This window comes from Candoia aspera, chromosome 2 (genome assembly GCF_035149785.1).
Source record: "Candoia aspera isolate rCanAsp1 chromosome 2, rCanAsp1.hap2, whole genome shotgun sequence".
NCBI classification, from domain to species: Eukaryota; Metazoa; Chordata; class Lepidosauria; order Squamata; family Boidae; genus Candoia; species Candoia aspera.
The window spans coordinates 112,985,997-113,013,113 of NC_086154.1; the positions used below are offsets into that span (position 1 = coordinate 112,985,997).

The 27,117-nt window shown below is 44.6% G+C and overlaps 1 protein-coding gene across 1 annotated transcript in view; it reads left to right on the top strand.

The window, feature by feature from the left end:
* CCDC57 (coiled-coil domain containing 57) overlaps positions 1–27,117 on the top strand; it is a 93,308-nt gene that overhangs the window by 47,856 nt on the left and 18,335 nt on the right. The window contains exons 8-10 of the mRNA XM_063293262.1: positions 12,620–12,778; positions 16,754–16,916; positions 19,935–20,054. Coding sequence (XP_063149332.1) covers positions 12,620–12,778; positions 16,754–16,916; positions 19,935–20,054 — 442 coding nt within the window. The remainder of the gene's footprint in view (positions 1–12,619; positions 12,779–16,753; positions 16,917–19,934; positions 20,055–27,117) is intronic.

The window sequence follows — 27,117 nt, forward strand, 5'->3', positions numbered from 1 at the left end:
CTAGAACTACTCTGAACAATTCTGCAATTATCTTCTGTATGATACTCCTTCAGGTACTTGAAGACAGCTATTGTCTGTCCCTGCAGCCTTCTCTTCTCTAACTGAAACATACCAAGCACCTCCAATAATTACTCATATGCTTTTCCATCCAAGCCCCTTGTAATTCTGATTGCTCTCCTGTGGACATGGTGCAGTTTGTCAGTGTCCTGCCTAAAATGTAGTGCCCAGAACTCAACCCAAAAATAGTTGTAGTCTGATCAACACATTTATTCATCTAAAATATGCTTTCATCCTGATGTAGCAGATTTTTGTGGCAATAAAATCAAGAGGTTCACCTCATGTGAACTGGAATAATTGATTTATATTCACTGTCTCGCCACTACTGGCAATTTTAAAGCCTCTTATGATCCTGTTATATAACGTAATACAAAAACAACATAAGAATCTGGATCATACTAATGTTTATTTAGTGTCTTCTTTATTTATTTATTTATTAAATTTATTAAATTTATATCACCGCCCATCTCCCCCAATGGGGGACTCTGGGCGGTTTACAATAAATAGCATTAAAACATAGCCAGATAAAAATTACATTAAACTATACATAAAAGCAAACATGAAATCCAAGTGGAGATGGATCACTAAGGGGTGCTATGGCGCCAGCCATCCCCAGGTGGAGCTATCACTCTCCCCCTCCCAAGCAAGGCGGCAGAACCAGGTCTTAAGTTTCTTCCAGAAGTCCAAGAGTGAGGAAATCTGTCTCAACTCCGGGGGCAAGATGTTCCAAAGGGCGGGCGCCACTGCAGAGAAGGCTCGCCTCCTGGACCCCGCTAGATGAAATTCCTTTGCTGATGGGGTCCGTAGCATGCCCTCCCTGCCTGACCGGGTGGGACAGGTTGATGTTATGGGGACAAGATGGTCTCTCAGGTACCCTGGTCCCATGCCATGTAGGGCTTTAAAGGTGATAACCAACACCTTGAGTTGGGCCCAGAAGCAAACTGGTACCCAATGCAGCTCGCGTAACAGTGGTGTCACATGGGCTGATTTTACAGCCCCAATAACTGTCCGCGCAGCCGCGTTCTGGACCAGCTGAAGCTTCCGAATAGTTTTCAAGGGTAGCCCCATGTAGAGTGCATTGCAGTAGTCTATATGGGAGATGACAAGGGCATGAGTGACTGTTCAGAGGGCATCTCGGTCCAGGAATGGGCGTAGCTGGCGCACCACCCAAAGATGTGCAAAGGCCCTCCTGGCCATGACTGCCACCTGCTCTTTGAGCAGGAGTTGCGAGTCCAGGAGGACCCCCAGGTTCCACACTGGTTCCGAATGGGGCAGTGCCACCCCATCCAGAACCAACGATGACAACTTCCTGGAACCCGAGGAGCCATCAATACACAGCCACTCTGTCTTACCAGGGTTCAGTTGAAGCCTGTTGTTCCCCATCCAGGCCCCCACAGCCCCCAGGCACCTGGAAAGGGTGGAGACCGCATCACTTACTTCACCCAGGATGGAGATATATAACTGGTATCATCAGCATATTGATGATACCTCATCCCATGGTGATGGATGATCTCACCCAGCGGTTTCATGTAGATGTTAAATAGGAGAGGAGAGAGTACCAAACTCTGGCACCCCACAAAGGAGGGGTCGAGGGCCGGATCTCTCCTCTCCTATCACCACTGATTGGGAATGGCCCTGGAGGAAGGAGGTGAACCAGTTCAAAACTACCCCACCCACCCCCAACCCCCTGAGCCACCCCAGAAGGATACCATGGCCGACGGTATCAAAAGCCCCTGAGAGGTCCAAGAGAGCCAGGATGGATGCACTCCCTCCATCCTGCTCCCTCCAGAGATCATCCATAAGTGCGACCAATGCAGTCTCCATCCCATATCCTGGCCTGAAACCTGACTGAAAGGGGTCCAGATAATCCGTTTCCTCCAAAATTCTCTGGAGCTGCAACACAACCACTTTCTCAACCACCTTTCCCAAAAAGGGAGGTGGGAGACAGGGTGAAAATTGCCTGGTATAGTAGGGTCCAAGGATGGCTTCTTGAGGAGGGGGTATATCAGTGCCTCCTTAAAGGCAGCCGGAAACACCCCCTCCCTCAAGGATGCATTAACCATCACCTGGACCCAACCACAAGTCACTTCCCAGGCTGATTTTATCAGCCAGGAAGGGCATGGGTCAAGCTGACGTGGTTGCATTCACAGTCCGGAGAATCCTGTCCACTTCCTCAGGCCCAACAGGATCAAACCGTTCCCAGATGACAGGGTAAGTACATTCCCCTGGCATCTCCCCAGACTCCGCTTCACACTTAGAGTGCAACTTAGAATGAATCTGAGTGATTTTATCCTGCAGATGCTGTGAAAACTCTTCCGAATGGCCTTGTAGGTGGATCTACCTGACCCAGAAGAGATTGAGTGATCTTAAACAAGGCCATCGGATGGCATTCTGCGGATGCAATAAGAGCGGAGAAATATTCATGTTTCACCGCTCTTACCGCCACAAGGTAGGCCTTAATAGTGGCTCTAGCTTGCGTTCGGTCAGATTCAGTCTTCGTCTTCCTCCAGCGATGCTCCAGATGTCTCTTAACCCTCTTCAAAACCCTCAACTCCTCCGTAAACCACGGGGAGTGACGGGTCGAGCGAGGCAAGAGAGGATGCACAGGCGCGATCCTGTCCAAGGTCCTGGCTGCGGCCCTATTCTTGTTGTTGTTTCTCTCACGGTGGCCATTAGAGGATATCTATTGGAAAGCCCACAAGCAGAACATGAGAGTAATAGCCCTCTCCTGTTTTTCCTTCCCTAGGAACTGGTAATCAGATGCATGTAGTATATAGCCATTGATAACCTTAACCTATATCTATATACTACTAAAACTCTCATGTATATTTGTCTGTCTGTAACCTTCAATTGGGTGAAACGGTGCATCACAGGGCAACATTTTTGAACCAAGGTACCTCAAATGGGCTGACTTACAGAATGCGTCCAAAATCCAATTACTCCATGGGATTGAAATTTGGCAAAGTTGTGGCCACTTCAGTGCTGCCATGGTCAGCTGCAGTCATGTGACTGTCATTTCCAAAGCTCCCTGCCAGCTTCCCACAAGTCAATAGGGAAGCCGGCAGGAAGTCTAAACTCAATCATGATTGTTGACACTCCCTGCCAGCTTCCCACAAGCAAAGTCAGTGGGGAAGCTGACAGGAAGTTGCAAGTCCAAGGCCAGCAGGCAGGTAAGTGGCTGCTTCCAAGTGGGGGAAGGAGCGAAGGGTTGTGCGAGAAGTGCGGCAAGGCTCAGGGAGAGTGCACAGGGATGTGCAAGGGTGCAGTGCAGGTCCAGGAGGGAGCGCGGGGATGTGGCATGGGTTGGGGAGGGTGTGTAAGGGTGTGGCGTGGGCCAGGGATGGTATGTGGGGAAGTGTGAGTGACCGGCGTGAGCGCAGAGGGACTGGGGGAGGGTGTGTGGGTGGGAGAGATTTACCCAGGAAAACCTGCAACTTTCCCTGCCAGCTTCCCCACTGACTTTCTCCCTGCAAGCTTCTCACAAGCGAAGTCAGTTGGGAAGCCAGCAAAAAGTCAGAAATCGCTCCCGCTCCCACTGATTTTTTGCCCTCCTGTGGTCATTCTGTTGATCTGTTTAGGTAAGTAAATATCTCTGAGACAATGACCCAACTGAAACATTGACCCAACGGGTCATGGGTTGTCTAGTACTACATAAGTTTATCTAACCTTTTTTTGAAGTGGCTATAATATTTAGCTTTAAGATTCTAAAGGTTTACCTTTTCAAGATTATGAGCTACTACGGGTCTGCAGCGCTTTGGATTTTATTCTGAAATGAGACTTGGGAGCAGCACTCATTGGTGACTCATTAAAGCAAGTCTTTTTTCAGGATCTGCTTCCACAGCAGCCATACAACCCTGGAAACAGATGCAGCTGCTTTAATGAGTGACTATAAGGGGTTGCATTCATGCTCTTATGCACTCCAGTGCATCTTTTTGGTGTCAAATCCAAAGCACTGCAGAGCCTTATGTGCCACTCCTATTCCAAATGATTTAATTGGCTGTTCATATATCTTCTCCAGATATTATATATCTGTGTTGGAGTGGACAAAGAGGATGCTCATGCAAGTATCTGGATGTAATTGTATATAATTATTTCTTGCTGTTTTCATTTCTTTCCCTTTCTTGAGAAATCCTTCTACCACTTGTAATTTCATTTTAATTTCCCTGACATAATGAATATTTTTAAATCTTTCCAACATTTTTTCAAATAACTACACCTAATTCAGAATACATGATGTATTTGTTTATTTATTAATTCATGAATTCAAAACCCTTTAAATGTTTTGCCCCAATATGCATTAGTTGGCACTTTTTAATTACTGAATTTCACCTATTACCATTTCTTCTATTACCAAGCTATTACAACATTTTTCTCCCCTTCTGGAGTGAATTGGGAATATCCATGAAACTGTTTACTTTCTTCTCTTAATAATGTGTCAAGTATTTAGTTGAAATCATTGCTAAAAAGATCTCATTTAAAATACTGAACTCTTTAAAATGTTAGTATGGAATATATGTGATCTATTGTTTTGATTATTAGAATCCATTGTAACAAGCACTGGAGAATCAATATTTTGATGCCATCTTACCATCAGGTTATTTTTTTACATTTTGTATTCAACAGTAATATTATCAGTTCTCCTGAAGTGTCAGGGCCAGCCTCGCTTCGCAATAAGCACAGACTCACTTAATGGGTATTAAGGATTTCTGGTTTATTGGAATGATAGCTGACAGAACGAAAAATGGGAACGGGGTAGGTAGTGTGGGGGTGCCCCTTTTATACCCTCCTGTATTGCCCCGGGCTTCCCCACCCCTCAATGCCCCGATCCCTCTTGATGGGACCCTTGATGGCTGCTTGGGCGTTTTCCCCGGTGTCCTCTTTGTCTCCCTGCAACGGTTGTGTCCTCCGGGGCACCATGTGCTCCTTATCTTCACTCCTCTGACGTCTCTCCTTTCAGTTGTTTATGGGTTCATGGGTGTGGGTGTCTTTGGGTGCTTGTGTTAATCCCTGGTTTGATTATCTTCTTCCCCTTTTCCTTAATGATCATGATCCACGTTGTGAGGCTCTTTGTGCCTTGCAACGAGGTCATGACATGCTGCCCCCCCAAAGATGTTCTATGGTGCTGGTTTCTCCGGGTATGCCTCATGGAACTGTCTTGTTAGTTGTCTAGCCATGACGTGTCGTGCCTGGACCCACTCTGGGTGTGAGAAATGTTTCCATCTCACGAGGTATTGTAGTGTTCCTCTTTGCTTTCTTGAGTCCAGTATTTCTTTTACTTCAAAATGTTGTTGGTTGTCTATCATTATGGGTGGGGGTGGAGGTTCTTCTGTATGCCATTTGGATGTGCTCGTTGGCTTCAGTAGTGCACAATGAAACACTGGGTGGACCCGTCTCAAATTGTAAGGCAGTTCCAGTTTGAAAGTAACTGGGTTGATTACCTGTATGATTTTAAAAGGTCCAATGAATTTCGGTGCCAATTTCTTCGAGGGTTGCGAGGTCTTTATGAACTTAGTGGAGAGGTAGACCCTATCTCCCACTTTGTAGTTCGGTGCCTCCGCCCTGTGGTTGTCCGCATATTTTTTGTACGTTGTTTGTGCGTCTGCTAGGGCCATTTGGATGATTGGCCAGGTTGTTGCCAGCTGTGCCGCCCAATCGTCTGGTGAGCAGGGCAGGGTTTCAGGTTGCGGCAATTCTGGTATCGGTACAAAGTCCCTTCCGTAGACCACCTTAAAAGGGGTGTGGCCAGTACTCTGGTGTACCGCGTTATTATAGGCCACCTCTGCAAAAGGTAGTAGGTCTACCCAGTTGTCCTGTTGATAATTTATGAATGCCCTCAGGAACTGTTCAAGTGTTGAGTTTAGGATCTCTGTGGATCCGTCCGTGTGTGGATGCCACGCAGTGGACAGTGCTTGCTTGGTTCCGATTAGTTTTAAAAATTCCCGCCAAAACTTTGACGTGAATTGTGTGCCTCTGTCGGTCACCAACCTGTAGGGGGCGCCGTGGATCCTGTATATGTGTGTTAGGAATAAACGTGCCAGCTGTTGTGCGGAGGGGATAGTCGCGCACGGGATGAAGTGTGCTTGTTTCGAGAAATAGTCTTTTACCACCCATATCACAGTTTTTCTTTGGCTGGGTGGGAGGTCCACAATGAAATCCATGGAAATTTCTTCCCATGGCTGGGAGGGGCTGGCTACCGCCTGTAGCAGCCCGTGGGGTTTCCCTCCTTTCCGTTTGGTGGTGGCACATATGGGGCAGTTGGCTACGTAGTCTTTTACGTCCTTTCTGAGGTTTGGCCACCAAAATTGCCTCCTCGTTAGGTGGAGGGTTTTTACAAACCCAAAATGCCCTGCAGATTTGTCATCGTGCGCTCTGTGTAAGATTTCCCCCCGCAGTGATTCGGGCACGTACAAGGCTTTCTCTTTCCAGGCGATGTTGTCTTTGAAAGATACATGTTGTTGGTTATTCTGCAACCATGTATCTTGCTGTAGTGCTTGTGTGAGTCTTTGTTGCCAGTTCGGTGAAATTGAGCGTCGGCTCCGATCGCTCCCCGCCGTTCGTGCTGGTGTGCGCTGATTCCTTGTCTGGCTCCGCGTGACAGCTGGGCAGCCGAGCTGTTTCTCGGTCCATACTGTTCCTATGATGTCGGAGGCTTGCGTGTCGTCCTGTGGCCGTCGGGAAAGGGCGTCTGCCAAGAAGTTTTTCTTGCCCGGTATGAATTTCAGCGTGAAATTGAACCGGCTGAAAAACTGAGCCCATCGCACCTGCTTCGGGCTGAGCCGTTTTGGTGTGCTGAGTGCCTCCAGGTTCTTGTGGTCCGTCCAGACCTCGAAGGGGCAGGAGGCCCCCTCCAGCAGGTGTCGCCACGTTTCCAAGGCTGTCTTCACTGCAAACGCCTCCTTTTCCCATACGTGCCATCTCCGCTCCGTTTCGGAGAATTTGCGGGAAAGGTAGGCGCAGGGCTTTAGGTGGTTGTCGGAGTCCTTTTGGAGCAGGATGGCTCCGATGGAAAAGTCGGAGGCATCTGCCTGCACCACAAAAGGCTTGGTGGGGTCGGGGTGTTGTAACACTGGCTCAGCTGTGAAGAGGGTTTTCAGTCTCTCGAAAGCCGTTTGACAGTCAGCTGTCCAATTCAGTAGCCCCCCCGGGTTCCTCGATTTGCGCGTGTCCCCCAAGCCCTTAGTCTTTAGCAGGTTAGTTAGGGGCAAAATAGTCTCTGCCAGCCTGGGCGTGAACCCCCTGTAGAAATTAGTGAATCCCAGGAGGCTTTGCAGCTGTCTCCTCGTGCGTGGGCGTTCCCACGCCAGGATGGCTTGGACCTTGCTGGGGTCCATTTCTATCCCTTTAGCAGAAATCCTATACCCTAGGTAGTCAATTTGTTTTTTGTGAAACTCGCACTTGGAGAGCTTAACAAACAGCTCTGCCTTGCGAAGTTTCTTGAGCACGTCCTTTACCAAGCGTTCGTGCTCACGTTGTTTCTGTGTAGATCAATACATCATCCAGGTAAACCAAAACCCCCTTAAAAAGGTGGTCACGCAGGACCTCATTAATTAACTGCATGAATACCCCCGGTGCTCCTGCCAATCCGAATGGGAGTACTTTATATTGAAACGCCCCCAATGGGCAATTGAAAGCAGTCTTCCACTCATCCCCCTCCCGTATCCGTATGCGGTAGTAGGCTTCCCTTATGTCCAGTTTGGAGAATACCTTACCCTTTACCAGGTGGGACAAAATGTCCTTTATTAAGGGTAAGGAGTATTTATTTGAAATGCTTGCTGCGTTTAATCTGCGGTAGTCTGTACAGAGCCGCAATGACCCGTCCTTTTTCTCGCGAAAGAGGACTGGCGCTCCCACTGGAGAGTTTGCTGGCTCGATAAAACCTCTCGCCAGATTTTTGTCTATGAAGTCCCTTAATGCAGCTAGCTCTCGCTGGGTCATAGCATATATTTTTGGTTTGGGTAGGGGTACCCCCGGGACCAGTTCAATGGTGCAGTCCGTCTTTCTGTGGGGGGGGAGTTTGTCCGCCTCTTTCTCACCGAAAACGTCGGCGAAATCCCCGTATTCGGTTGGCAGTCCCTCTGGCAGTGCTGTCTCTCTGTGTTCCGCAGTCGTCGTCGCCCCCCCCCATGGCTGCTCGGGGAACCCTGTTCCCTGAAGGTGCTTGGTAACGCCTGTCAGCAAACTTAATCTCTCTGGTTCTCCAGTTGATGACTGGGTTTTGCTGCACGAGCCATGGGATCCCCAGTATGAGTCGGGGTTGCCCCACCGGTGCCACGATGAAAGCCAATTTTTCCTCGTGGCTGCCGAGCCGTAGCGCGGTTTCTCCGGTGTATTGGGTGACCGGGCCCCCTCCCGCTGCAGATCCATCGAGCTGCGAGAACACCAGGTGGTGCTGAAGTGGATAGCAGCGGAGGTCGAGTGCGGCTGCCAGGTCAGGGTGCATGAGGCTTTTGGAGCAACCCGAATCAATGAGTGCCCAGACCTTTTCGGTTTTATTTCGATGGGTGAGGGTGACACGGACGTAGAGGGTGGGGCATTCCTCACTCACCCCTTTGTCGAAGCGCCTGTCAGTGTCCTCCACCTGTCCTTCGGCGCCCCTTAGGCCAGGTGGTTGTCGTTTCCCGCCGCCTCATCGGTGTTGCTTTCCTCCTCCTCTGAACTGTAGGGGGCGTGTCTGCGTCGGTACTCCCCCTTTGCTGCTGGTCGCTTTCTTGGCGCTGGGGTTGGTGCTGTTTGTGCCCTCCTTGGGCTCTCTCTGGGCGTCGTTTTGGGGCATGCGGCTGCTTTGTGATCTTCCCTGCCGCACGTGAAACATTGCCCTTTAGCGAAGCGTCTGTCCCGTTCCTCCTTCCAGGGTTGGGGTCTCGCCCTCACCTGCCTTGCGCTGGTGCGTGGGGGTCTCGCTGTCTCCATCTGTTGCGTTTCCCTCCTTGCGTGGAGGAATGTGTCGTGAGCGTTCTCCGCTTCCGCTGCCAGCTGGATCCAACCCGTGAGGGAGCTGGGGTTGTCGCGGCCGAGTGCCCACCGGAGGACGTTTAAGTTGAGTCCGTGTTTGAACTTCTCAATCAGTGTCGATTGAGACCAAGTGTCCACTTTTCCGGCTAGGGCTTGGAACTCCATGGCATACTCTGCCACGGAGCGCGGGCTTTGTCTGAGTGTCTCTAGCGCCCTTTTTGCCTTTTCTTGCTCCAGGGGGTCCCTGAAGTGCCTTTCTAGTGCCTGCAGGAATTCAGTGCTGTCCTGCAGCGCCCGGGCGCCTGATTGGCACAATTGGACGTACCAATCGGCGGCCCGCCCTTTTAATTTTATGGCCAGGGCATTGATTTTGCCCCGCTCAGTTCTGAAGCAGGGACCCCATTCTTCGAGGTAGTACCTCGCGTTAGTCAAAAAAAAGGAGAGTTTCGAGGGGTCCCCATCGAACTTTATGCCAAAGTCTTTGGCGGGTGTCCTGGTCAGGCTCCTGGCCCCCTCTGCGTCGTGCCTCGGGCTCTGCGGGAGCTGCTGCGGGTCGGGGTGTCTCCGGTTCTCTTGCGGCATTGGTGCCTCTCTCTGGGTCTCCTCGCAAGGTCGTCGTCCCGTCGCTCGGGGGGGAGGGCGGGGTGTTCTCCCTCGGTCGGGCTCCTGGATCCAGGCTCCGCCGTCGCCGTCGCCGCCCGCCGGGTCGTCCCTCCGCCTCTCAGCCTGGCGCATCTCCCGTTGTGGGGTGGGCTCCTGGGGCCGGACGCCGCCGCCGCCGAGGTTGTCCCGCCGTCTCACGTCCAGGTGCGCCTCCGCTCGTTGGGTGGCCTCCTGGGGTCGGGTCCCGCCGTGGTCGCCGCCGTCCGCTGGGTCTCCACCCCGTCTCGCCTCCCGGTGCGCCTCCGGTCGTCGGTTGGGCTCCTTGGGTCGGGTTCCGCCGTCACCGCCGCCCCGCTCGCCCTGCCGCCTTTCGTCCGGGGGTGCCTCTGCGCCGCCTCCGTCGCAGGGTCCCTGCGCCGCCGTCAGCTGTTGGAGCATCTGCCGCACCGCCTGCATCCCTTCCTCCAACGCGTCGAGCCTCTCCGCCGTCCCCGGCTTCCCGCCGAGGTGTTCACCGCTCCGCTCGCCCTCGCCGTTGGCCGTGGTAGAGGACGGATCGTCCCTCGTTCCTGCCGCGGTGCCAGGCGCACCCTCGCCTTCGAGCGCCCAAGGTGGCGGTTCGTCTCGCGCTTCCTCCGGGGTTGCCTGCGGGCTTGGAGAGGGTCCCCTCGTCTCGCCCCCGGTGCCTCGCGGGCTCCGGGGCGCCGGGGTGGGTCCCTCCCCAGCTGCTTCCCCCCAGCTGGGTCCCATACTTACCGGGGCGTTGCATCGCCCGGACCTCAGCTGCATCCCGCCCTGCGAGAGTGGGGCTTCGTCGCCGGGCACCGAAGGGTTGCGCCTCCTCGGTTCCTGGTTCTCCATGCCTGGCTGGGTCCCTCACAAACTTGTTGGATAGGTACCAGGTGGAAAAAAAAATTTGGGGGGTTCCCGTTTTTATGTCAGGGCCAGCCTCGCTTCGCAATAAGCACAGACTCACTTAATGGGTATTAAGGATTTCTGGTTTATTGGAATGATAGCTGACAGAACGAAAAACGGGAACGGGGTAGGTAGTGTGGGGGTGCCCCTTTTATACCCTCCTGTATTGCCCCGGGCTTCCCCACCCCTCAATGCCCCGATCCCTCTTGATGGGACCCTTGATGGCTGCTTGGGCGTTTTCCCCGGTGTCCTCTTTGTCTCCCTGCAACGGTTGTGTCCTCCGGGGCACCATGTGCTCCTTATCTTCACTCCTCTGACGTCTCTCCTTTCAGTTGTTTATGGGTTCATGGGTGTGGGTGTCTTTGGGTGCTTGTGTTAATCCCTGGTTTGATTATCTTCTTCCCCTTTTCCTTAATGATCATGATCCACGTTGTGAGGCTCTTTGTGCCTTGCAACGAGGTCATGACATGAAGGCTCCAGAGGGTACCCTCCACTTCAGGATGGTACATCCTCTTTTAACTGAATAGACAGGGTTCATCTTTAATGTCCTTTCCAGGGATAGAGCCATCCTGCTTCCCATATCAGCCCAACTTAGTGAGAAGAATATTTGGGACAGGCAGGAGTTCTTGAGCCTGGCCATAATTTAGACTGGGGGAAAAAATCTCTTTTCTTTCTTGCCCCCTCTTAATCCTCCGCTGCATAGGATGAGCATGTACAGAGTTCCGCCCCCAGCCTGGGATTCCCACACTGCTTGAGTGATGCATCAACCCAAGCCACAGACTAAAACAAATTTTGCTCAGCTTTCCTGCCTTGCTCTGTGGCATGATACAGTTGGTTAGTGGCCCTAATACCACCTGGAATGCTTTGTAATGTTGATATATATTTGCTGAGCACTTGGTGCTTTGTGGAAAGCCTCCTTCAGTCTAGGAATAGAATGAAAGGCCATGCTTCAGGTTTATTCCCTCCTTTCCCATGCCAGGGAGATAGAGAACAAATTGTATCCCAAGCCACAACAGAGGTAGATAGCATCATGGTGGACCAAGAATTATCTCCTCCAAAGGAGCAAACCAGAAAACTACCTGATAAAGACAAGGTTGAATAATAATTATGTTCCCATAGCCCAATTAACAGTGGAGAAAACTCAGTTCAGGAATATGAGAAGGCATTGTAGGCCAGGAGATTTCTTGAATGCATCCCCATTTTAAAATATTTTGACCTAATTAATCCTTCTGTGGTTCATAGATTCTTTATTTGGAATCTAAATTGGGTATTGACTGGGTTTGTACAAGATATTTGATCTTTTATTATTCTCTGTTTAACTTACTGTGAGTCTTGGTAAAAGACAACTAACTTAATGAAAGTTATCTAAAACTGTAGATTCACTTAGATGAAATCAGAATCATCTCTTCATAGAATGTATTTTGGATTTAGGAACCAATTTATGTCAGTAACAGAAGATATTACAATCTTTGTATAGAGAACATACCTAAATGGTAACTGTTTCCTCCTATTTGTATTGTATGCGGTGGTGCTGCGGGTTAAACCGCTGAGCTGCTGAGCTTGCCGATCGGAAGGTCGGCGGTTTGAATCTGCGTGACGGGGTGAGCTCCCGTTGCTAGTCCCAGCTCCTACCAACCTAGCAGTTTGAAAACATGCCAATGTGAGTAGATTAATAGGTACCGCTTCGGCAGGCAGGTAACAGCGTTCCATTTAGTCATGCCGGCCACGTGACCACGGAAGTGTCTACGGACAAACGCCGGCTCTTCGGCTTTGAAACGGAGATGAGCACTGCCCCCTAGAGTCGGACACGACTGGACTTAATGTCAAGGGAAACCTTTACCTTTACCTTAAGGGTTTATTACATATATCTGAAATTTAAGTGAATTCAAATCTATTGTATATGCATGATATTGCATCTTATAATTTTAATGTTGCATCATATAATTTTAATGTTATATAAATATTTCACTTTAAGATTGCCAATTTTCATGATGCTTTGACTGACCTTCAGATCACTTAGATAAATGAGACAATTGCTTGTTTTCTTTAAAATAAAACAAAGACATTAAATTTGAGCTGTTTATTTTTGAAGACTTGAACATGAACTAGAAGAACTGAAAACAAACTGGGATTCTCAAGTAGCCCAGATATCCAAGGAGACAGTTTCAAAGAATCTGCAGATTCAAGCACAGCAAGAAGTAGTAGTAAAGCTGAGAGCAGAAGTGGTTGCCTTAAATCAAGATATTGAAAGGTGAATTATTTTATTAAACCCTTAATTTTTCAGTTTTTATTCATAATTAATCTTTGATTACACCACTAGTGGGCAGCCTTTGACCTGCATGTGCTCCCAGGAGGGGTGCGGGCTTATTAGTTTTCTGGTTTAATGTCCTCACTAGGCAAAAAATCTTCTTGTGGCTCACTATCAGCAAAGCCTTGCCGTTCTCTTGTTGTTAAATCAACTGGAGAGTTAGAATTTAATCTCCCCCAGTTTTGTTCTGCAAAAGCTTTTGCTAATTATTAATTTATCACCTATTATGAACCTGTAGCTTCTTTGGCTTTGTTCGTATCCAACAAAGATGGCTTTCTTTCCTTCTCTGCTGTTTTGGAATATGAACCCATGCAGTACTACCAAATACCCTGAGATGGTTTAACTTTGGTTTCACACCATAAAACAAGTGGAATGGAGTGTCCTGAATCACAGTTATATAGTCTGTTTTGAACATGACAGGCAGTGGACATTGCCTCAGCCCAAAATTTAAAAGATAATTTTGAATCTTTAAGCAAGCACATCATTGTCTCTTGTAAATTTGTTCTATCCCCTTTTCTGCCAGGAACCTTTTAAATTTGTTAGAAAGGAACTCTCCTCCTCTGTCACATTGCAGTGCGGATACAGGCTTTGGAAATTTAAACTTCTCAAATGCCTCATCTTTATGCTTTAGCAGATAGATAAATGTATATTTGGAAAAGTCATCAATTATGGTCATTGCAAACCTTGCTTGTCCAAAACTTGGAGCAAAAGGACCAATAATGTCAGAGTGTACAATTTCTAGAGGTCTAGTTGTGACTCTTATCACTGTGCTTACTCACAGGAGCTTTTTGTGTTTTGCACTCTTTGCAAACCCCACAGTCTAAGTATTTGTCACAGGGTTTCAGCTTCAGGTCAGCACACAGCTGTGGCATTTGTACTATATACCTGAAATTAGCATGACCAAATCTCCTGTGCATCAAATGTACACACTGGTCATGACTTGGAATGTTGTCAACTGCAGTTTTGCAGCTTGGCTTCCTTGCATTTTGCACAATGTAGAAGAAGTCTTTTAAAATACAAGTAGCACGCAATTTACCATTTTTACGTATCTCACAACCATTTTTCTTAAATATTATGACATATCCAGATGCTACTAATTGTGCTACAGATAAAAGGTTTGACTGTAAATTTGGCACCTAAAGCACACCTTTCACAGTTTCTCCCAGGCAGGATAAATACGTATCACCTTTACCCATAATTTTAGTCACAGACCCATCAGCCAAAGATACACTTTGTCTTTCAGTTTTAGACAGTGACACAAAAGAGCTTTTACAATTACATAAATGACAATTGGCCCCAGAATTTAACACCCATACATCAGATCACCCTTCTTAGCAACCTGTGCAATTTGGCTTGTCTGAAGAGCCTTCTTCTGTGTTGCCCTTGTGTTCTTCTTCTCTGTCTTTCTACTCTTGGGTCTCAAGGCACAGTCTTTCTGCAAATGTCCAGCTGAACCACAAGTGAAGCATCGCTGGCTGGCTAGCGCTGTGGCCTCAGCTTCCTTTCCCTTCTTTTCCCTTGTTTTCTGGTACTGCAGCTTTCCAGAAGAGATGGGGGGGTATCTTTCCTCTCTCTTCTCCCATTCAGCGAGTAAGCGCTGTGTAACATACGATGGGGTGAGGTCTGCTTCAGGCATAGCCTCCAGGGTACAAATCAGCGTGTCCCACATTTCATTCAGTGAGGACAGGAAGTTATAGGATTTTGTGAGAGGTGTAAATTCCATTCCTCTCTCCTGCAACTCAACAAACAGCTGCTGAATATAATGCAGGTGCTCAGGAAGGCTATCTCCTTCTGCAAGGTAGGCTTTGTACAGCGTTTTTGTCAGGGTAACTTTACTCCCTGCTGTTGCCTTTACATACAAGTCTCTCAAAGCATCCCAAAGTTGCTTTGCAGACTGCATGCCACACACATTCACTGGCTGATTGTCCTCAACTCCCAAAATAATGGTGACTCTGGCCCACTCATCCTATCTAAGCCATTCAGCACTGGGATTTTAGGGGATTTGCTCACCGATTGGGTTCCAAAGATTTTGGGTGCTCAGGAACATTTCCATTTTGAGGCTCCAGTTTAAGTAGTTGGTCTCTTATAGATGCTTGAGTGGCATTGCTGAGCGCTGGGAGGCAGCCATGGCTTCTTTCTTCTTTTGCAAGTCACCTCAGCTCAGCTTCTTTGTCCTGAAGACCAGCAGCAACTGGAAAGCCTCCGGGTGGCTCCAAGGAAAAATCTTCACCAGTCCTTGTGGCTTGCCTTTAAAATGCAAATGAGGTGCCTAGCTGATCTCTCTGCTCTCTCTGGGTTGCCTGCACCCATAACCTGTTGGAGTTTGTGCAGAGTGCTGGAAAGTGTTTGGCCTGAGAGATCAGAAAGAAGACATCAGGCATTTCAACAAAAATAATTGTATTGAAAGAAAAACATAGAATATAAAGTTTCCTTATCCAGAGCCCTGGATGGGCAAAATCCTTAAATACAAAAAAACATATACAAGTACAGACACACACAAGTGTGCTGAGCAGAAAAAGAGGCTGCAAAAACAGGAGAAGCAAGCAAAGGAGCAGGTAACTGGCAGAGCTGGATTATTTAAATGCAAATCAGGCAAGGAAGTGGAGGATGGTTTCAGTTTCCCATATAAGGTCATTGAACACTTAAACCTTGTTAACCAAATGAGGCCTGACCTTTTGACTCTGCCAAACACTTAAGAAAACAATTTGTTATCATGGATACCTTCTCTGCAGCTTAATCCAAGCAGAAACAAATACCAACAATTTTCACCCAGTTATACTCATGTCAGGCTATACGGGTGGTTCTGATCTTCCATCTAAAAGGCTACTGATCTGTTAAAGTAGAAGGAAGGAAGAGAGCCAGACACACAATCTGACCACTTTGGCAATTTATGCTCTACAGCCAGAGAACTCAAGAGATACAGTGAGAATGCTAGGATTGATTGCTTCCTTTATGTCATGCTCTGCTTCAGCATTCTGATATTTTTCTCTCTTAAAAGAACAGAAAGTTTTAAGGTCAAAGAAAATTATTCTGAGCATGCTGGTTGCCATATCCTAATAAGCCTTAGAAAACTTCAGATATGCCATGAACACAATTAATCAAAAGTTGGCTAGCTAAGTGCTGTGATATTAAAATGGGGAATCACTTGGATGATAATGCATCCAGAAGACCAATGTGAGTAGCTGTGGCATATGGTATAGGGAATCAGTCTGAGTGAATCCAGGTTCTTAATAATACTGAGCCATGAAGTATGCAGGATAACTGGGTGACTCCCTGCGCTTCAGCCTAACTGGTATCACAGAACTGCTGTGATGATATAATGATGGATGGGTGGAAGAAACCATGTAAACCACCTTGAGTCTGCATGGAGGAGAGAGAGTGAAACATGCAAATAAATTGCTATTTTGCTCAGGCAGAAGACAAACTTTAAGCCTCTTATTGAACTTCCACATTTTTATATACTGTCTTTTAACTCTGCATGAATGCTTCTTTTCTCAGATTAGATTTTTTTTCTTTTGTTTCACTGCAGTACTGTATCTTTGCTGAAGAAAGCTTTTCATGGTCTTCCATATTCTCTCTGTGTGAAAGTTTTATATTATGTCTTGTCATTTCATTTCTGTTTTGAAAGTTTAGCTTATTTGGTATACTACATGGTTTCTCACTATTAATAACAGAATGTTCTTTTTCAAAATAAACTTAAAGAGTGATGCAAGAATTTTTGTCAGTTTGCAAAAAGATTTTTAAGTCATTATCTTTCACTTTGCAACTCCAGTTGCTACTAGGCTGGAATAATACGTGTTAGTGCACCTCGGTGGTAAAGGGTTAAAAAAATACATCATTTTTATAGCATTGTAAACATTGACTCTCTTCTCTCCTAAATTAACATTTAAGTAATTTCCTTTCTTTCCCCTGTATCAGATATAAGCAACAGCTTTCACTAGCAGTAGAGAAAGAAGAGAGTTTGGAAAGAGCTAAAGTGCAAGGAGAGCTGGAATGGCAGCGGCGTTGCGAGAATGCTGAAAGGAATCAATATCACAAATCAGAGGCTCTGATACAGAGCCTGTCAACAGCCAGGGACCAGGTCAGCATTTCTAGCAGTTCAGCAGATGGTGTTAGCAGAGACTTTTATGATGGAGTATTTGATACTTTTGGTTTAATGCTTCTATGCTTCTAACAAATACACAAGATGTTCCATCTTATTGACAGGATCAGTGCTCTCTTCCTGTAATTTGTTCAGTCTTCCCTGATCCATAGCCGGTGATTTATTTTTAATAATTTCTGTACAGTTATATAAGCAGCACAGATAGATTTCAGTTTAAGATTAAAGCTCTTCCTAGGAAGATTGTCTACAGATGAGAGTAGAGCATCATTAAGATACCAGTTAGAGAAAATCGCAGCTTAGTTGGTTACAGTTTTGAGTAGCAAGATGGGGCATGCCAGGATCAATTCTTTTTCTCTCCACCTACATTCTGTCAAAAATAGGGTCCAAACTCAGATAGATGTTGGAACTTGAAAAGCAATAGCTGCTAACAGTGAGCCATTTCCATGGTTGGATGCTGAGCATCTGAAAGTGTAGTGCTGATGTCAGATTCTGGGTTTATTTTTTATTAGTTTATTTTTACATTGTGAGCTGCCCAATGTCGTCTGTAGCCAGGTGGTGTCTAAACTGAATAAATTTATTTTAATTAAGAAAAATTATTAACTTTTTAAAACTCCCAGTAGTTTATAAAAGAATGAAACATAAAATCCATAAAAACTGACCACATAATCCAGCATCAGAATAAGCAGCACCCCCATTATTCATCATAAATTAAACTGTGGAGAAGCTGTTTTGACTTTGCTCTGGAATACTGTTAGTGGGGGCACTATCTGGTCCTCCAAAGGTTAACATTTCCGTATTAATGAGGCATACACGAAGACATCATGCCCTAGCTTTCCCTCCACTGATCTCACTTGGGGGGCATTCTCAGCATGCCCATTTGGTTGACTACCCCCTGGATCCAACCTTTTATTTATACATTTCCCAAGGGAGCCAGGTAGGGTATGGATCTAGATCACTTTATCCATTCCCTCAGCATTAACAAGCCTAAATGAAACCCAGATAACATTGCAAGAGCTGAAGTGGTGGTCTTGCAGTACATAGGCCCCAAGCCATAAAGATTTTATAAGTTAAAAATAGTAGCTCGAATAGTAGCTGGATGTGTTTTGTGTATGTTTTTAATGTTACATGGCCAGATCCCATCTTACCTATTTTTAATGTGTTCTTAACAGTTTCTATTATATTGTGAGCTACCCAGAATCAGTTTGTAGTCGGGTGGTGTCTAAATAAAATAATTTTTTTCAAAAAGTACTTAGAAGCCTACTGTGAGGCAATGTAGCACCTGCAAAACTGATGTTATATGGCATGGGCAGCTCTCATTTACAGTAGTTGGCCACTATATTCTGCACCAACTGCAGCTTCCATGTAGTCTGCCAAGGCAGCCCATATAGAATTCATTGCAGTAGTCAAACTGAAGGATGATAAGGCCATGGGTAACTGTTACCAGGGTATCATGCTCTAGAAAGGGCTGGAATTGGTCTACTAGCCTAAGCTGGGCAAAGCCCCCTAGATCTAGATCACTTTATCCATTCCCTCAGCATTAACAAGCCTAAATGAAACCCAGATAACATTGCAAGAGCTGAAGTGGTGGTCTTGCAGTACAGGTATCTCTACCTTCCTACTTAGAAGTAACTGTGAATCTAGAAGGTCAGGTGAGTGTAGGAGAAAGAATGTTTGCGTCTCTATCCAAAATTTTCACTGGAGCAAGCAAAGTATCAGATGCTTTCTGGACAAACAGCACTTCTGTCTTTCAGGGATTCCATTTTCAGCTTATTTTTTCCTATCCTATCCAGAACCTGACAGCATTCAGATGCCAGGTCAAGACTTCTGCTATATCTCTAGCTCAGCTCAGGCTGGAGATGTGTAATTGCCATATCACCAATATGGATTTTACTGCACCCCGTGGATGACCCAGTGGCTTTATGTAGATGCTATATAGCAGGGGAGAAAGTTATGAACCTTGCAACACTCCACAAGGGAGCAAGTATGTACAGTAGACATCTTTTATTCCCACAACACCACAGATTGGGACCACCCACTTAGAAAGGAATGGGACTGCTGCAAAAACAGTGCTCCTGACTCCCAGCTTCCACAGGCTGTCCAGGGGGACACCGTGGTCAGTGATAGCGAACGCCATCAAGCGTTGTGAAAGAGCAAGAGGAGTATGCTCCCCTATCCAAGTCTTGACAAAGGTTATCTAGGCCAATCAGTGCGGTTCTGTCCCATGTTGAGGCCTGAATCCTGACTGAAAAGGATCCATATAATTTACTTTCTCTCAGATGGTTTAGAGCTGAAGTTCCATTATTCTCTCCACAACTTTTCTTAAAAAGGAAATGTTGGATACTGGGCAATATCTATAGAAATTGGCCAGGGAATGAGAGAGACTCTTCAGGAGGGGGTATTCAAAGTGGAGGGTATAACCCCCTGTTGTAAAGAGAAGCTAACTGCCTCCTGGATCGAACCTGTCATACACACACTTCCTAAAGTGTTGTACAGAATTGGCCTTCTAGTCCGAGTTAAGACTCTTTCCCAGGTGCTATGGACTTCGCAGTGTGAGACAAATACTGTACCTTGACTTGCTGCTGAAGGAGAACAGCAACTGATTAAAGTAGCAGAAAGGTGCTATGATTTTGCTCCCACATGCTCTGAAGCAGCTTTTCAAAATCAAATCCAAAGCAGTACACTGCTGTATTCATTAATATTATAACAGGACAGCCTTGTTAGTCTGTGGTGGCAAAAAATCAGGAGTCTAGCCACTCTATGCATCTGATGGAATGAGCTGCAGCTCACGAAAGTTTTATGCCTTTTAAAAGACTCCTTCGGATTCATTTATGTGTTCTTTTTTTTCCCTGTATATGCCTTTCCGTAATATTCTGCACTGAATTTAATTGTATTCCAAACATTAAATATTGTGTATGTAATGGGATATTAAATGTACAAGAGGACAAGAGTGATTTTTTTTTCTGAAACTCTTCTCAAGTTCCTTTAATGGTTTTATAGGCTACTGCTGCACTAAAAGAAAAGGAAGAGAAATTACATGGATTAGAGGTACTTTTGTCTGGTGTAACCCTTGAGAGAGACCAAGCTGTTCAGCAACTTCACTTGCTAAAAGAGAAACAGGTTGGAATTACTTAATGCTATTTATTGAATTGAGGTAATCTTAGAAAGTTATAGTCAGTGCTTTTCTGTGAGAGAAGAACAGAAATATTTAATCAAAATATTTGGATAATGCACAAATTCATTGGATATTTTTGCATTAAAATTTCACTAAATGTGATGAAATGCTTGCATGAAATAATTTCTACATAAAAGAGGTTATCTTTTACTTTTATATATGCACATACAAGGGTTTTGCTGAATATTCAGACATACAGATGATGCCAAGTTAGATTGGCTAATACTATTGTTTAGAAGAGAAAATCAAAATTCAAAATGAACTGGACTAAATCCAACAGAATATTCAATTGTGATAAGAATAAAGATATGCATCTGGTTAGGAAAATTCAAATCTACAGATAATCCTCACTTAACGATCCTAATCTGAACTGGAATTTCCATCACTAAGCAAAGTGGTCATTAGGCAAAACACGTGACTTCACCACTTAGCGACAACAGTTCCGGTAGTTCCGGATGTGATCATTAGGCAAGGACTGTGTTGTTGTTAGGTGAGGACCTTATGCTTCTGCAGAGATGGCAGAGATGTACAACTGAGTATCATCAGCATACTGATGATATCTCACCCCATGGTGACAGATGATCTCACCCAGTGTCTTCATGTAGATGTTAAATAAGAGCGGAGAAAGTACCCACCCCTGTGGAACCCTGCAAAGCAGGGTCCACAGGTTGGACCTCTCACTCCCAATCCACACCAATTGAAAATGGCCTCGGAGAAAGGAAGTGAACCAGGACAACTCAGTGCCCCCACTCCAAACCCCCAGAGCTATTCCAGAAGGATACCATGGTTGATGATATTGAAAGCCACCGAGAGGTCAAGCAGAGCAAGGATGGTCGCACTCTCCCCATCCCACTCCTGCCAAAGTTCATCAAAAAGCATGACCGATGCTGTTTCCATCCCATATCCAGGCCTGAATCCCAACTGAAAGGGGTCCAGCTAATCTGTTTCATCCAGGACCCCCTGGAGCTGCAGTGTGACTACCTTCTCATCAACCTTCCCCAAAAAGGGAAGAGTTGGAGAGAGGATGAAAATTGTCCATCAGGGTGGGATCTAGTGATAGCTTCTTAAGAGGGGTTGAACCACAACCTCCTTAAAGAGCTGGGGTACCACCCCCTCATCCAGAGATGCATTAACCACCACTAGTACCCACCCGCACGTCACCTCCCAGGAAGCTTTTACTAGCCAGGAGGGACACGGATCTAAAACACAGGTGGCCGAGCTCACATTCCCTAGGGTCCTACTTCCTCAGAAGCAACAGAGTCAAACCATTCCCAGATAACTGGGCAAGAACCTACCCCAGGAATCTCCACTGGACCAATATCCACACCAACATGCAACTGGGAATGAATCCGACTGACTTTATCTGCCAGAAAATCAGCAAATTCCTCAGCGCGCCCCTGCAGGTAGACCTCCAAGTCCTCCTTGCCCAGAAAGAATCAGGCCACCTTAAAGAGGGCCACCAGGTGATTTTCTGCAGATGCACTTTGTGCAGAGAAGTATTTCTGCTTCGCCACACAAATCGCCAGGAGATAGGCTTTAATAGCAGCTCTTACCTGTGTTCGGCCGGGTTCATTTTTTGTTTTCTGCCAGTGATGCTCTAGATGTCTCTTGATCAGATTCATCCCTCTCAGTTCTTCCATATACCATGGAGCATGATGAGGTCCATGGGTTGGGAGAGATTGCTTGGGTACAATCCTATCTAAAGCCTCAGTTGCCCTCCTATTCCAGGTGGCGACAAGGGTCTCAGCAGGACACACAGCTGACCCTCAGTTATAACCCCCAGCTCCGTATGAAACCCATCAGGGTCCCTCAGTCACCAAGGGTGGACCAATCTAATAGGTCCTGCCTCCCTACGAAGGGGTGACCCTAGAGAAGCTCACAGGCACCAGGTTGTGATCTGACCGTGACAAGGGGACCAAAGATAGGTCCACCAATTCCAGATCACAAAGGCACCGCTCCAACAAGAATACCATATCAGGTGTGTGACCACTATTCCTAGCCGGGCCCTGGATGATAGGTAACACAAGGTGAAAGGAGCCCATAACTGAAATAAAACTTTTCCAATGTTTTCCAAAAACGTTTTAAAGATTCTTTAGTGTCTAATTTTAATAGCAAATAGTGCTGGCAAAGGGGAGTGGCAAATTGTGCTGCTGAATTTTGATAGCAACCGAGGAGGGAGCTCTGGGGAAGGCACAATAACATTGGGGTTTGATTGATGACTGTGGGTTGCCCATCCCTAGGCTGAATGATTGCTAGCCTCAGCTATTTTTAGGCTTACATCAATATGGCATTATGGTTAACTTTGAAAGGTTTTATATTTCCTGACAAAGGCTGGAGGAAAATAGCTTTTTATTATTTGCAGAGTCATTTTCACTGCTCTCTGCCCTTGAAGATTATAGTGCATGAGTAACTGGCTCTTAACATAGTTTAGAACCAGAAATAGAAAGTAGCCCAAGAATTCTTTGCAAAGTTTTCCTTTTAAATCATTTAAAGGATAAAGCTAGTTAGTTATGAGGTGACACTTTTCTCCTAAGAATGGTATAAAGAAAACATTTTACTGCACAAGAATATTTATAAGCTACTTTTTGAGGAATTGCTGAGTCATTTCTTCTGAATAAAAACACTATTTTTAAGTGATGTTGGCAACCTTTCTTTTCAGGGAGATTGTTCTGTGGATATGTCTGACAATGCATCAAAAGGAAGATCAGTGCAAAGAGTAACTGAATTGTTTTATAGTGTAGGTAGGATGACTGTAATATGCTATAAAAATCAGATACAAAAAAGGCCAGTAAATATTATACAGTGAAGAATTTTTTTATTAGAATTTAAAAGGCAGAATTATAAAGTTGAAAGGGGCTATTTAGGGCATCACGTTTAAACCCCTTCTCAATGCAGGAATCCAGTTTAAAGCATCTGTAACATTTGCTTTTGCTTGAACATAATAAATTGCTTCTCGGCCTTTTTGGTTAAGATCAAATGTACTGTAATCTAGTAATGAAGAACTCAATCTCTCTATGCAATTAATTCTACTATTGAAGCATGGTTACAGTTAGGATTTTTTTTTCTAATGTTCAACTGAAATGTGACTGAAGCTTATTATTTTGTACCCTGCGTTCTAAGATCTAAAGAATAGACTGTGGTATTCTTTGTATCAGCTCTTCAATGCTTGAGGAATGCTGTGATATACTCCCTCAAGCTTTTTAAGATTAAATATCAAATTTCTTTAATCATCTTTCAAAACCATCATACTATGATTGTCATGGGGGGAAAATCCAAAATCTGAATTTGGGTGAATCCTTCAGAACCATCCAATGTAATACAAGTGTGTGAAAGGTTTCACATGTAAGATAAAACATCTAATCTAACACACAGACATGATTACAGACATGATTCACTGTCTTTTACCATGTTGGATAAGACGTGTCTTTTTAATTACCAAAATGGTCCCAAAGGAGATGAGTGTGGAAGTTCTGGATAAATGTCTGAAATAATGATGGATTGTGGGTATGGATGAAGCAACTGAAGCTTAGTCCAGAAAAAAATGGTGGTGCTATGGATTGGAGGTTTTCTTGTTCCAATATACAGTCTATTTCAGAAATAGGCTTATGAAAAATCAGGTTCATGGCTAGGAAAATGCTTTTGGACCCAGTATTAAGCAGGGCCTTTTCAGATGGCATTGAAACTATGACACTCCTTTCTAAGAAGCCCTGCTTGGTTCTTATATACTTGTCTTCCAGTAGGCAGCAAGAACTTATTTATTTCAGATACCATTTGGCTCCAAGATGCATTAAGTTTTGATGTAAATCTTGAAGGTTTGTAAATTTCCCAATTCTTGAGCAGGAAAGAGTAACTCAAGTGTTATGTAAATATTCAACACTGCTCTGTGTGGTCAAAATACTATTACCATCACATCTGCAATTCCAGCCTTTAAATCATATTTAAGCCCTTCACAGTACATGAATCATTGAAAAATATCACTCTGTTTCTGAGCCTTGACAACATTTCTGATACTTGCTTTTGTCTTTTAGACAGTCTAATTTTTTGACTGGTAACAGCCATTTCATATATACTGTCAAAAATGTGGAGTGAGACTATTTTGAACCTTAGAAAAAACTTATGCTGCACTCTAGTGGTTGCCCACTATTCATTGTTCTAAAAAGTATACCCTCTCTGAAAAGAGTTCAGAAATGGAGACTAAAAAATGTTTAGTTACAGAATTTTTAAACAGAAAATATCAGCTAAGAAAATGATATATGATATATCAGGATTGAAAATATTCTGCTGACTTACATTTGGAAAGATAGGCTAAGCTTTAAGCATATGGACCTTTGTTTAGATTTCAGACCAACTTAAACTTCATTTCCTTCTTGTGTATTTTTGCCTCTGTATTCGTTATTTCCCGCATGTCAAAGTGCTATCTGACATTTTCAAGCATTTGAAAACTCTGAGTATCACAGGTAGACACCCTTTATTCTCTCATAAAGAAAGGGTGAAGAAATAAGAATATTTACAGCATGTAACTTTTTAAAGGTGAGCTATTCCTACAGAGTTTAAGAAATATATGTAGTTGGAGATGGCAAAACCGACATCTAATGAGAGAGAAATCTACAGAGGCTTTTATTAAAGATTGGATTCTGTTTGTGGATTATATTACAAAAATAGAGAAAAACAGCTTGATGATAAAGGGTTGTATAGATTAAACAAGGAGAAATAATGGAAAATCTAAATAGCGATTACAAAAGTATAATAGAATAAGGAATGATTAATGGATCCGTGATGAAAATGAAGGATAGAAGTGGACTGATTCTCTCTCTCTCCTGTGTGTGTGTGTGTATAAGGTAGATGTTTAGTTTTGTATTGCAGGTTTATGTTTTTGTATATGTTTTTGTATTGTGTTTTTATGTCTATTTTATGTGTAGAACTTTGTTTATATACCAGGAAAAAAAAATATGTAGTTGATCTATGCCTCTTTTTGAGATTTCTGCAGTTAGGCAAAACCCATTTTTGTAATGTTTGGAGGCAGCAAGAAACCTTTTATATGAAACTGGGAATTATTACTGCCAAGCAAAGAAAGTTTTAGTATTTCTTTAGCTGTTCCTTGTTTTTACTGTTTCCATTTGATATTTATTAGGTTTTTTGAATGGCAAGTCAAAACTAGCAAAATGTAGAACTGGATCTGAAGTCAACTCTGCAAACAGAAGGGCTCTTCCTGTTAATAGAGAGAACTAAAATCAGTGGTCCCTACTTTTTAGAGGAAGAGAGTAGGTAGCAGTTTCAAATCCCAAATATCATTTCATGTACTATTTTTTTATAGTAAATTTTAGTAAGTTTCAAGAGAAGAATAAAAACTACAGAAAAACAAAAAACTACAAAGAAAGAAAAAAAACTAAAAAAGGTGCAGAAACACAAGAGAAAATTTTTCCAAATTTACAAAAAGATGTTGCTTCCGACTTTTAACAGCAAGGATATACAAACATTTCCATAATCAATCTCTTACTCTATATAAAACCAAAACTTCACATTATTTCTATGAGTCATTCCACTTGAACACATAATAAAAATCACTAAGTACAGTTACTCCTCCCCCTTATATTAAAATAAAGAAAAAAAAGTTCATATAAACCTAAACCTCTTTCTCCCCTCCAAAAGATAACACCTATTTAATTATTCCCTTCCTACCACTATTCTATGCATTTCTGTCTAATAAGAATCAAATTAAAAAGCACATAAATTGTTTGCTATTATACTTAATAGTACAACAATTTTAATAATCCCAATCTTGTTGTTTAGTCGCTTCCGACTCTTTGTGACTTCATGGACCAGCCCACGCCAGAGCTTCCTGTCGGTCGTCAACACCCCCAGCTCCCCCAGGGATGAGTCCGTCACCTCTAGAATATCATCCATCCACCTTGCCCTTGGTCGGCCCCTCTTCCTTTTGCCCTCCACTCTCCCTAGCATCAGCATCTTCTCCAGGGTGTCCTGTCTTCTCATTTTGTGGCCAAAGTATTTCAGTTTTACAAGATTTTGAACAGTTCAGCTGGGATGCCGTTGTCTCCTGCTGCCTTGTTATTAGCAATGCTTCTTAAGGCCCATTCAGCCTCACTCTTCAGGATGTCTGGCTCTAGCTCACTGACCACACCGTCAAAGCTATCCCCGATATTGTTATCCTTCCTATACAGGTCTTCTGTATATTCTTGCCACCTTTTCTTGATCTCTTCTTCTGTTAGGTCCTTGCTATCTTTGTTTTTGATCATACCCATTTTGGCCTGGAATTTACCTCCGATGTTTCTAATTTTCTGGAAGAGGTCTCTTGTCCTTCCTATTCTATTGTCTTCTTCCACTTCCACGCATTGCTTGTTTAAAAATAATTCCTTATCTCTTCTGGCTAACCTCTGGAATTTTGCATTTAATTGGGCATATCTCCCCCTATCACTGTTGCCTTTTGCTTTCCTTCTTTTCTTGGGCTACTTCTAGTGTCTCAGCAGACAGCCATTTTGCCTTCTTGGTTTTCTCTTTCTTTGGGATGTATTTTGTTGCCGCCTCCTGAACAATGTTGCGAACTTTTGTCCATAGTTCTTCCGGGACCCTATCTACTAAGTCCAGTCCCTTAAATCTAGCATTCCAGTCTCCTGTGATGAAAATAACATCTCTTTTAGGCGTGTTGTCCAGTAGGTGCTGCAGATCCTCATAGAACTGCTCTACTTCAGCTTCTTCAGCATCTGTGGTTGGGGCGTATATTTGGATCACTGTGATGTTAGATGGCTTGCCCTGAATTCGAATTGAGATCGTTCTATCATTTTTTGGATTGTATCCAAGCACTGCTTTAGCCACTTTACTATTAGTTATGGAGGCTACTCCATTTCTTCTGTGGTCCTCTTGTCCACAGTAGTAGATCTGGTGGTCATTTGATGTGAAGTGGCCCATTCCAGTCCATTTCAGTTCACTGACGCCCAAAATGTCTATCTTTAATCTTGACATCTCACCAATAACCACATCCAATTTGCCCTG